The sequence below is a fragment of the Saccostrea cucullata genome, unplaced genomic scaffold (genome assembly GCF_032062105.1).
Source record: "Saccostrea cucullata isolate Sc308-1 unplaced genomic scaffold, CSIRO_AGI_Scuc_v1 ctg4878, whole genome shotgun sequence".
In the NCBI taxonomy this organism is placed as follows: Eukaryota; Metazoa; Mollusca; class Bivalvia; order Ostreida; family Ostreidae; genus Saccostrea; species Saccostrea cuccullata.
The window spans coordinates 24,539-37,478 of NW_026930757.1; the positions used below are offsets into that span (position 1 = coordinate 24,539).

Here is a 12,940-nt window from a genome sequence, read left to right on the forward strand (position 1 = left end):
CATGACTTTTATACATATTTGGTTTTTTTCGTCTATTTCCGTCATGTATTTATAATACATAGTGTATAAAAGGCTTTTGCTATCATTGCAAGACACCACAAATAACTTCTAATTCCATATCATGCTAATAAGCATTGGTATCTAAGGCTGGATTTAAGGAAATATTAAACTATTATTTTTTCTCCTTTTATGGGGTACAAATGTCAATTTTTATAAGACCTTTTCCAAGACTTTCAAAAACCTTGAATCTTATAAAGATGAATAAAATAAATTGTTGCATGAAAAAATTTCATTTTTAAGCCTCATTTTGATGTCTTTCAAATTAAATATCAATTTTTGGAGTTATCCTAACTGGCTGAGGATCAGATATCCTTAAAATATTTGCCCATCATCGTTATTTGCAAAGATACTGAAAAATGTCTATTTTCTAGACCTCAACGTTCAGATAGGTAATTGATTTTGGTTCATGTTGAAACCAGAAGCCATGACATCACATTCGCAGTTTTGAAAGAGGCACCATTTCTCATCATAATTATACGCCAGTCACATTTGGTATGGTTTATACCCATGGACAGAGTATTTTTTTTTGGATAACATCACTAAAATCAATGTTTAAGTCTACATGTACTATGTGTAGAAAACAAGAAAGAAATCAAAATATAATCTGAAGAGAAATACAGGATGTTTTCCGCTTATGGTGACGGATTTTGGGCATACTCAGGAATACTAAAATATCGTTTTTTCCATTATTTTTATCATGACAATGGGGTTATTTTTCGCAGTAACTTCAATTAGTCAATAAAACGTCCTTCATTTAAATCAGCACTGTTCAGGCTCCGGTTTTGATAATGCAACGTACACGACGTCATGTGACGTCAGAGTCTAAACACACTAAATATCACTTGAAGTTTGGCAAGCCCGTTCTTAATTTAAACTAAATAGGTATCTGCGCTTGCCCTAACACCGTCAACATATTAAAATATATCAAATATCAATTACGTTGTAAGCAGTTTAAAAATAGATTTAATTTGTTAAAACTATTGGGCTTCCGTAACTTCTCGATAAGAGACGCACATATCTAAAAATGTGAACGATATATTCAAGAGTGCATAATCTGTAAGTAAATTGTTATTACATTTTTAATTAGACTATATAACAGATTTATCATGGGTACATGTATATAGTGATGGTGTTTCAGAACATTAAACACCTATTGTCTTCTAGCGCTCTCTGTTTTCCCTTCCACATATCGATATTAAAGTTTTCCTCATTAAATGTCAAGGGTAAACATACTGTAGATCACTAAATTTTCGCGACAACTTATTTTCGCGAGATAGTCATTGACTCTTGATTAGCGAAACAAAATTTTCACGAATTGTGGTTATTGCTCTATATAATCTTAAGGAGTGCTATTATACGCGAGAATCAAATTTTCGCGAGCACACTGTCTCGCGTAATTACGCAAAAATTAGGTTCTCGCGAATAAAAAGTGATTTACAGTAAACAAAGCTAGAAGGTGTATCAAAAAACTTAGTTAAATTGACTTCTTTATGATAATCACATTCGATAGAAGATTCTAATATCTGTATCATTCAAGGATGCTTCAAGCTGTATATGTACCTAAATTCCTATTTATTCCGCAAGGATTCGAGGAATATCAGCTCGAGGTAATTGACTGAGATGCCGGACTCAGTCCATGGATAGGGGTCAGGTCACAGGCGTAAGTTATCGACAGGAGTTGCTTGAACTTCTTTTAAACTAATTGCTCAACCTCTGGAGTTTTCTGAAGTTCGACTGTGTCCTTTTAAAGATTCAATTTAAGTTCTTTAATCTAATGATGAAATTAAAAATTAATTGATTATCGCTTCTTTTGACGTAAATGCTTCTGAAATGAAACATGAAGATCAAGAAAATTAAACCACTTTTGCAACAATATATTTTGGTAAACATAATGTTTAATGTATTTCTTATTGTCATTCACTCTGTCTAATAAACAACCTGTCCAATATAATTGAACTTACTAAACACCTTCAGTTACCTGCAGATGATACTGAAACAAACGGCGTCTAGAATAAACAAACAGGCTTTAATAAATCAAACAATTTAATATGAACAATATTTGAAAAAAAATCGTATAAATTACAAATATTTCACATGATAATTGGCATGAATATTCAACAGTGAACTGAATATCTCACAGGAAATTAACTATTGTAAAGGGATCCGGAGCACCAATCTTATATTTAAAAAAATCACTGTTTAGAAGACGGTTCTTCCGATGAGATCGAATAAACTGATGTCCCGTGTAGCAGCAAGTGTTGGCACGAAAAAGATATACCATACTATTCAATGTTCTTAGTGCCCAGTATACTAGGTTTAAGGCTGTAGTCTATGTTCATAACATTAAGCTTCTCTGAGAACCAAAGATGCTTCAACTGTAAATGGTTGAAGATTATATGCCCTTTATTCATGTTATTTTCTTAAATATTCAGATATAGCCATGACATTTCAAAAGTAAGGTATGCACTATGGCTTACATTTTGTTTAACATCCTCCGAGACCCGAAAATACGTCAGCTGACAAAGATTGCATGGTGACTGTAAGCCTCTCCTTTTCTGACATATGATGGCCAAGGGAAATTTAATTTTACATATATTAACTTGAATCTTTTTTTTGGTGAACATAGACCTTGTGACTTATAGACGGTACTCTCTCTCACCTTAATGATCTTACAGCAAAACTGAAATCGTAGAGGTTATAGCTCAAGTTAAGTACAGTCGTTTGGCCAGTTCCGGATTTTGGCCAGTTCCGAATAATCAGTAATTTATGGACTGATAATTAATAAATTCAACGGTGTAAAAATAAATTGTTATCTATGGTAGGAAGCCTTGTTTATGAAAGTTTGAATTATGTGAAATTTTAATTTTTTGCCGTCAGTTTGGTTTCGTTATCGTACTTGAAACAGTCGACATACTTTTACAATGCAACAAATCTGAATCACCGCGACGTGCAAGTCTGCAGAAAAACCTTTGTAGATACATACATATTTCACATAAGACAACGTTCCAGGTATCAAAAGTAATTTTGATATGTACTCTAACATATACTAAAAACTTGTCAAAAATAAATATTTAGAACGCTGGAAGATATCGAAATATTTTCTTTCTCTTATTTTACCAGTTCCGAATACCCATTTTAAACACTATCATAAATTCACTCTTCTTGTTTTTTTTCATTGTAAAGGTGACTTATTATACCCCCGCTTGAAAAACAGGAAGAAGGGGTATATAGTAATGGGATGTTTGTCCATCCATCCGTCTGTACGTCCGTCCGTCCGATATGCTCAGGGGTATCCATTTCTTATCCGCAACCCCTCTTTTACCACTGAATGAAGTTTAATGAGGCTTCACAGAATTTAATGAGTCGTTCACAGAATCTTTGTTTAACAGTGACAAAGCGCACCTATTTTATTTTTGGATGTGGCACATAATTTGTGGTCCCTGATAAAAACATCTATTAGATACTGGCATTCTTTGTAATAGTGAAAGGTATATCCATCTCTTATCCGCAATTCCTCCTACACCACTGAATACGATTTAATGATACTTTCACCGATGCTTTATTACATTGTGACATTGTAACCTTGTATTTTACTTTTTGATCTGGCACTTATGATTTCGGGTCTCCCAGAGCAAATCATGGATCGTTTTGTCATAAATAATTATAAAGAAGGTGTGGGGCTTCATTAAAATGAACTCAGTGCCCACAGTACCTCTAGTTTCTCTTCAACCTTTAGAAATACAAATAATTTATTGGTAAGCAATTAATTTAACTTTTCTTGGGCATGCCAATGGATAACGTCTGGGACGTATATTTCTTAATTCAGGATTGAATTGAATAGGAATCTCTAGGTTATCCGGAACTCGTCGGCTTATTCGTAACTGGTAAAATGGACACCTATGGTAACTTGCGAAATAATTTTTTTTTAGGGAAGGCTGAACTTTTATGAAACATTATATTTAATTCCACAAGTCATCGAACTACCTCGATAAAACAATTAGATTTTGAAATAATGCTTAGTATATTCATAACACCGCCGAATCGGTTTCTTTTTCGGAACTGGCCAAATAACTGTACATGTATTTGTTTGTGTGTAATCAATCATCTCTCTCGAGAATTTTTAACTCATATGGTCACACCACCTTCTGCCGGTGGAGAGCTGCAAATTTTGTCCTATTCTCACCACTCACGGCCATTGAGCGAGCAGTGATGGATCGTTTTTCGTGCCAACGCTTACTATTTCCAGTGTATACAGTCTCGTCCGAAGGACGAATCTCCCCGTCCCAAAGTGATACCGTATAAGTGGAAATTTTAGCGAGACGCAAATTTAGCGATTTCTCCTTAAAAATTGGTATTTTATTTTTAGCGAGAAGTAATTTTAGCGATTTTTAAATGCTCACTAAAGAAGCTAGAACAAATAACATGCGATTAATTTTTAGCGATATTCAATTTTAGCGATCTCAACAGATTCGCTAATAATGCCCAAATTAAATCTTCGCTAAAATTTCTACTTATACGGTATTTGATTGATTGTTGTTTTCCGTCTAATTGGGGAATATTTCATTCCGATGGAGATGTCATCGTATACTGGTGAAAGGTTTCAAATGACCTTTATTCGGTACTTACCTTACTGCCACTGAGCTGTTAGGGATCTTTATTGGACAACCTACTACTGTGACACGGGGCCCCATTTTTAAGGTCTCAACCGATGGACCCGCAACTTTCACTTCAAAGTGCCGAGCGCATAGCGAAGTTACAGTTGTTACCCATGTTACATGTACCTCATGGACAAGATTCAAACTGAAGACCATCCGAACACAGAGTGAGCGCTCTACCGTCTGAGGTAATGCGACGGTCAGTGAGATTCAAACCCGCAACGTATAAAAGATTAATTCCTTACACCTTTGTTACAACGCACTTTGAAAAAATTTTTCAAAGTGCGTTAAATTTTGGGACCAAGTCAACGCACTCTGAAAAAATAAAATTTCATTTCAAAGTGCGTTAATATGGACCATATTAACGCACTTTGAAAAAAATGGGTATGGATTTGTCAATATTCCTGCAAATCTTAGGTATGGTAAATAATTGAACCTGTTTGATAACTCTTCTGTGAAGAGGTCACTTCAGGATGTGAAATTAAAGTGAGCGATTTTGATTTTTTCATACTTTGAAAATTCTTTCTCGCTTAAATGCTTTACTGTACTTAATTTTTTTCAAGTTTGCATGTATTTTATGTAAACTTTAATTTATTGAAAGTTTTCAACGTCATACCAGTTATGTAAACACATATACATGTATTTGGGTGTAGCATAGGCATCAGTACCGGAAAGTGGGGTTACATGTAGGCACATAAATATTTTGCAAAGATACACATAATTTATACATGTATGCATTAAAAATTGGGGCTTAACTGTGGGGTCAACTTTTATTTGCTACCGACGGCTATGTACAATGTTTAAGAAAAAAGAGCTTGGGTGAGAGACCTTCTACTCGTCTTCTCCTTGTTCTCAATGAGGTTAAATGAGTTCATGTAAATTTAATAATGTTTTTCGAAAGATACAATTATTACAATTTGATTTCCTCTATTACTAAAATCTAAGTTTAGAATTTTTATATTCATACATATATTTTTTTCAAAGTGCGTTAAATGCCTCCATGGTAAAAAATGTTTATATGCATTCTTAACGCACTTTGAAAAAAATTTTCAAAGTGCGTTGAGTGTGTCAAAAATTTAACGCACTATGAAAAATTTTACGCACTTTGAAAAATTTTTTCAAAGTGCGTAATTTTTTCAAAGTGCGTTGCCACACACCTTCACTCGAGAGTAGACGCTAGTACCACTGCGCCACGCGCGTGACACAAGTTCAGTAGAAAAAGTCCTTTTTTAAAAAAAAAATATCAAGATAAATGAATTCAATTTTATCAAATTTGAATCATAACTTGGAAAATAAAATTGCACTTTGAAAACATTTTAAAATGTTAACCTATATCTTCATTGTCTTAAGGAATTGAGCATTCAATAATTAACAGTGTAAGAAATGCAAATAGGCGATATCACCAAAATCGATATTGTGATATCACCAATTCAAAACGTGAAGGAGATATCAAAAATTCGAAAAGGTGTTATAACTTTTATTCATTTGCGGTAGGTGATATCACCAATTTTAATAGGTGTTAGCATCTATGGAGTTCGAATGACTCATATCGCCCATTCGATTGGTTTATATTAATAAATGGTAATAAATCTCAAAACAGCGATTCATAAGCAAAATGTAGTTGATTGCTGTCGTGTTTTTTTTTTCATTATTTATTTTTGGTTCTAATTATTTTTCATTACAAATTGCATATCATTATAAATTCTATCATTTCTAAAACATGTTTTAGGTCATGTGGCAATGTTTCGTAACAATGAGGAAGAGGATGAGTCATGTTTAGAAGAAATGAGGAAGCTTTCTTCCTTCTCCATAGAAGCTGAAATCCGATACATTTCTTCCCAAAAGTTGAAAGAACGCCGAAATAAGCTTGTAAAAGACATTGAATTTGGATATGACACCACTGAGGAATCTATTTGTTTTCATAACTTTGTTTCATTCCTTTACTGGGAAAGTGATGAAAGAAAACGAGCAATGGAGTTCGCCACAAAGGCCCTTGAGATGGGAAAAGAGATATCATCGCTAAGAGAAACAGAAAATATAGTAACAATTTGTAATTTTTATCACTTTAATGAAGGAATGGGAAATGTAGCTGAGGCAAAAGAGTTTTTGAGAAACTTTAAAGATCTGTCCAGACAAGACGATTTTCAAAACCTCAAATTCAGTGCAAAAGCTGAATTAGCCGTATGTATTTCAAAGCTCGGTCCATTCTGTTCAGCAAAAGCGATTGAGATGTTCCGCGAATCTGTTAACAAAATGCCTACATTTGTAGATTGCTGGCAGTTTTATTTTGCTTTGACACTAAGAAGAAAAACACATATTCTTGCCATTCAGAATAAGACGGATGCAGAGTTGATAGGGGAAGATAGAGAAGCGTTTGATATATTTATGAAAGTTATTAATAACACTTCTTCGAAAATCTTGAGATCCAGATCATTTACTGAAGTTGGATTGATAGTTTTCAATAATCAAGACAAATATAAAGATATGAATTATATGGAATTCTTTGAAAAGGCGATAGAAGTCAACCCCAAGTCATACCACGCACTCCAGCGCTATGGACAGCATTTGAGATATCAGAAAAACCTACAAAAATCAAAAGAAATACTTGAAAAATCTCTGACCATTCGAGAAACAACCATTGGTTATCATCATCTTGGTTTAACTTTTCAAAACATGGTTTTACAAGAACATCGTGAAAAAAAGAAAGCCAGGCATCCAAATCGGAAAAATATCCTAAAACAAGGATATTTTAACACAAGAAGTCATGTTCCAAGACAACAATCTTCAAAAGCGGTTAGTCCAGATATGAAGAACAATTATGATCGAGAAAAATCACTGGAAGCAACTCGATATTCTGGACAAGTAAGGGCAAAAATGAAATCGGTTAGATATGTCACAGGATGAAAATCCACCATTCAGTCGACTGAATGGTGGCTGAATGGCCACTGAATGGTCACTGAAAGGTCACTGAAAAGACCCTTTCCCGTGACCTTTCCGTGATCATTCAGTTACCATTCAGTCGACTGAATGGCACATGCATTTCAGTGACCTTTCCGTGATCATTCAGTTGAATCTTTTTATTGAATAATCGGCTTATTTTTTTACCTAAAAATTTAATTTCACTTTTTCCTGGTATAAAAGCATTAAATGTATCTAATTCCGAATAAAAAAAATAGGAAAAAAATTATTGCAAGAAACAAAAATTGCTCCCATGCCCAGAATCGAACCCTGGTCTCCTGCTTAAGTGTCCGCGACCTTATCAATTACGCTACGACGTCTTGCTGATAATTGAGGATTTAAAATCAAGTAATTTATAGAAATCGATGGAACAATCAGTTCACCTGTTGTATCGAGATGTTGACAATTATCAGAGACGGGCACCTGTTTGTGTGTCAAAGATTTAAGATCGTTGTAAATTCTTTATCTAGAAACTTAGTAGAATGATTTTATTTTGATTAAAGAAATATCATTTAGAAAGCTAAAATCTCCTATATATTTATTTCTACAAGAGGCATGTATAAACAAATTATTTATTCTTGTAATTAAAAATGAATTTCAAATAATGACTTTCAAAAACTAAATATCCTGCAGTTTTCAAAATGACATATGATAATTAAGAAACAAAATTGATCAGTAATACTTGCGATCTTCCAGAAATGGTTTAAATAATATAAATTCTGTCTCATCAATCAAAACTATATATTTCCATGAAAAAATACACGTATAAACACCATAGAATGTTATGCATTTATTTGAATTTTGAATCGGTTATCGGATCATCATTTTTTTATCACTTGGAGAATTTTTGTTTTCTAAATGTAACTAGAAAATTAAAAATCATTTTGAATCAGTTTCACATATTTTATAAAATTATAATAATTACTTAGACATATTTTAAAGTACCCGAATTTGATCATGATAAGTAAAAAAACACAATTAAGATTGAATAATAAATCTTTATTCAAAATATTGCTTCCTTGTTAAGGAAAAATATCTGATTATAAAATAATATAATACGCTAGTGACAAAATTGCTAAATTGAGACTTAAATATCACTGAAAGGTGGCGGAAAGGTCACTGAAAGACGACAGAAAGGTCACTGAAAGTCGACAGAAAGGTCACTGAAAGTCGACGGAAAGGTCACTGAAAGACGACGGAAAGGTCACTGAAAGTTTATGGAAAGGCCACTGAAAGTTGACGGAAATGTGTCCGCTGAATGGTGACTGAAAGGTATCTGAAATGTGACTGAAAGGCAACTGAAAGGTCACTGAAATGTATGTGCCATTCAGTGGCTGAATGGCCACTGAAAAGTTACTGAAAGCCGCCTTTCAGTTTTAACTGAAAGGTCTTGTTTCTTCCTGTGTGTACCACTGTATCCAGGAGATGACCGATTGTTGAATGCTGAACGAAATTTTAAAAAAGCCTTACAAATGGTAAGTTCTTTCAATCAAGCACAATATGATTTAGGACTTGTTCAAAGAATGCTTGGAAAAAGTGAAGAAGCTCTAGAGAATTTTAGGTATATTACAAACAGTAACAAAGGAAGAATTGATGCCAACGACAAAATTCAAATGATTCGTGCATACGAGCAACAAGCATTTTGTAGATTTGATTTATTTAAAACAAGTCAGAATGAAAATGATATGATCAATGCAGTAGACGCTTTATATAGAGCTTTGGATATTTTGTCTTTGTATATAGACGTTCTTCCAGAACTGAAAAATGTAGCTTCTTGCATCCAGGTCTTAGAAGAAAAAATGAACGAATATGAATATTTGCACTCAGGAGAAGAAAGTAGGAAAAAAAACTTTGCTCGTTTATATGAAAAGTTAAAGGAATACAGAAAAGCGTATGAGGTTTACTCGAAATGTGAGACTAAATCTTCAGCTGATTATCAAAAGATGGTGGAAAATTTGAAAGCTGCTGGAGATTATGAAAATGCTATTGGTATATTAAATAGACTCATTATAGACAAAGACCCTAATACCCCTTCTAGACAATTTTTATTTCGTATGTTTATGGATGGAGCTTTGTGCTCGTTAGAAAAAGGGAATTATGAAAAAACAAAGATTAGGTTCCTGCAATGCAGAAAATGCATACCAGCCTGGGAAATGCGCACGGATAGCTGCTATAGTGAAGATAACATTCTAGATTTCTTCATTCTGCATATTTGTGAGGAAAGTTGTCCACTTGCAGAGAAGTTATTACATGTACTGTCAGAGTCCAATTTCATAAAATGGAACGTTGCTAAAAATGTCGATGATTGTATACCGGGACAAAAAATTACAAAATATCTCAAAGATGTTATCAAAAGAGCAAAATACATACTACTGTTTTACCATGAAAATCATTCAGATTGTGAAGATCATACTGGCACATTTCTTAAAATGGAACATGAGGGTCTCTGCATGAGATCAGAAAAGAATATATTGAACATTATTCTGGGTAATGCAGAACAACCATATCATTACCCAAACATTATCCTCCCTAACGACTTTGCCACTGCAGAAGAAGATAGCCAAGAAGACCCGGGGACATATGCGTTAGAAAGTCGTCTGACAATGGATATTCTTAAGACAACATTTGCTCTCCAAGAGAGTAAGGTAACATCTCAAAAATATATTACTTGTATATAGACGTTTCGTGTTCAGTGCGTGATAAGATTCAAAAAGGTGAAGATAATAAACAGTGATCGATCTGAAAAAAATTAACAATAAAAAGTATGACGAGGCAAAAAAAAAAAAACAGTACATGGAAAATTCTAGAAATGACATCAGAAAACTTAGTCTAGTAGGAGTAGGCATCGCCTGTTGACCGGGGGCCTTGGATAGATTAGCTAGACAAAATTTTCAACAGAAATACAATATAAAACAGAGGCTTGACGATCGATAAGGCCCAATTCAAATGTACGCATTTTCTCTGGTTTATAACTTGTCGTAAATTATACAAAGACAGAAAATGCAATTACTCGTGACTATAGTTCATGTTCACATATTTCAAATAAATATTTGGTTCTTGCAATTACTCATGACCATAGTTCATGTTCACATATTTCAAATAAATATTTGGTTCTTGCAATTACTCATGACCCATAGTTCATGTTCACATATTTCAAATAAATATTTGGTTCCTGCAAGTACTCATGACCATAGTTCATGTTCACATATTTCAAATAAATATTTGGTTCTTGCAATTACTCATGACTATAGTTCATGTTCACATATTTCAAATAAATATTTGGTTGCTGCAATTACTCATGACCATAGTTCATGTTCACATATTTCAAAAAAATATTTGGTTCCTGCAATTACTCATGACCATACTTCATGCTCACATATTTCAAAAAAATATTTGGTTCCTGCAATTACTCATGACCATAGTTCATGCTCACATATTTCACATCAATATTTGGTTCCTGTTAAGTGCGAAATTGTCGATAATTTGTTGAAGAAGTTTGTAATTTATTGAAAAATGGACGCGGCATCTCCTTGATCTTTGCAAAGACCGTAAAATTAATCGGAATACATATAATAGTAATGCAAAAACATTATTTATAACTCTAAACAAAACAAAAAATCGGGAATTTTTTTTTCTCAAAGCACTGGGACTCAACTTTCATATCTTAAGTACATTGATCCTTTTAGGGGGAAAATACTTGCAGATATTAAGTAGCTTTTTAGTATGTTAGTTACATGTACCTTAATGAGTTATCAATTAGGTTCGCATTTTGATCTGTTTCAATGCTTTTTGGCAGAATTATATTATTGTCAAATATTTTTTGGGAGCCAGATTGCACTTGCCGGTAATGGACTAGTATTACTAATGCAATACTCTCAGAACTTTATTTACTTTGCAATTTTATATGAGTTTTTACATTTATTATCTCTTAGGATCCATATGCACATGAATGATATTTTTGACTTTTCATTTCTTTTAAAGATTTTTCAAAGTCTGAGATATACATGTATATATAAATTTAATTTCGTGTTTAGTTCACTCTTTTACAATGCTAATAATTACGCTTTTATTTCTAGGAAACGACAGAGGTTAATGCGTTCTCCCTTAGCTGCGAACTTCCAGTGGAGAGTGGAAAAAAAATGAAAAAATGAAATGGGGACTAGTAGTATAAGTGCAGGGTGTAAATCTTTGTTGATGCATGACGATATTAACGTAGATTCATGTTGTTTCGATAGATCCCATTTAGCTGGAAACAAACGGTACCACAGTCTAACTCATGCGTTTCATATTTTGATCTTTTACGAGACAAAGACATTCAAAGCAAATTTACAACTCTAGAATTTATCATCAACTGATAATTCCAACGTACTTTTCTATATTGTCAACTTCCCTTATTTATGTAGCAATGTATCATTATAACTAGCACATTGAATCTGTGTTTCCTGATTGTATTAACAAGAACTAGAAATTAAAAATCGAAGCAAACTATTGACAAATACATTGATGATACAAGAATATCAGCAACATTTAGCTTATTCTATTGTTGTTGAGCAGTTAGCTTGTTAGCAAATGAAATATATTTTTAAATAGAATACCTACATTTTCACACTATTCTTCTTACCCCAACATCGGAGGTCGTGAGTTCGTATCTCGGCCGCGACTGACCTAAGTCGATAAAAAATGAGTAGCAACTGTTCCTTCGCCATACCCTCGTCATTTAAAGTGAAAGTTGCGGGTCCATCGGATAAAATCGAGGTCCCTTGTTCATGTTGTCATGGCATTCGATAACAAGATAAAGATTCCTCACTACTCAATGACCCTGGGTGTCGAGTAAAGATCAGAATCTGAAGCCCTTCAGCGGTATATGGTGACGTCTCTATATGAGTGAAAAATTCTAGAATGGGAAGTAAAACAACATACAATCAATCAATCTTACCCCAACAAGTAAAAATAATTTCAAAGTAGACGGCTTTCACTAATATTGGGATAACCTGTTTAATATTTTTTAAAAATCTAATATCTACAAACATTTTCCCATTTGCCTGTTTATTAATGTTTGTTTGTCTGTTAGTTTAAGCTTTTAGAATAAAAAAAAAGTGTCATCGATGGAATTTTTGTTTAAATCTATTTATCTTTTCCAATGTAGACAAAATGAATTTAACCTATTATTGAAAAAAAAGACTGTTACTCTTCTCTTTTCAGAAAAAATTGAAAATAATCAGTAGCATAGTTTTACTCTTTTTAACGCAAAGAGTAAAACTATTATA

At 33.3% G+C, this 12,940-nt stretch overlaps 2 protein-coding genes across 2 annotated transcripts; both read left to right on the plus strand.

Annotated features, from left to right (window-relative positions):
* The first annotated feature begins 1,049 nt into the window (after positions 1-1,049).
* Positions 1,050-7,619, plus strand: LOC134229988 (uncharacterized). Its single transcript, XM_062711760.1, has 2 exons — positions 1,050-1,116; positions 6,445-7,619. Exon 2 carries the CDS (start codon positions 6,456-6,458, stop codon positions 7,617-7,619), a length of 1,164 nt encoding a protein of 387 aa, XP_062567744.1. The 5' UTR covers positions 1,050-1,116; positions 6,445-6,455.
* Positions 7,620-9,084: 1,465 nt separating this feature from the next.
* LOC134229987 (uncharacterized) lies at positions 9,085-12,695 on the plus strand. The gene is made up of 2 exons (XM_062711759.1): positions 9,085-10,318; positions 11,750-12,695. The coding sequence occupies exons 1-2, from the start codon at positions 9,146-9,148 to the stop codon at positions 11,822-11,824; spliced, it is 1,248 nt and encodes a 415-aa protein (XP_062567743.1). The 5' UTR covers positions 9,085-9,145; the 3' UTR covers positions 11,825-12,695.
* Positions 12,696-12,940: the final 245 nt, after the last annotated feature.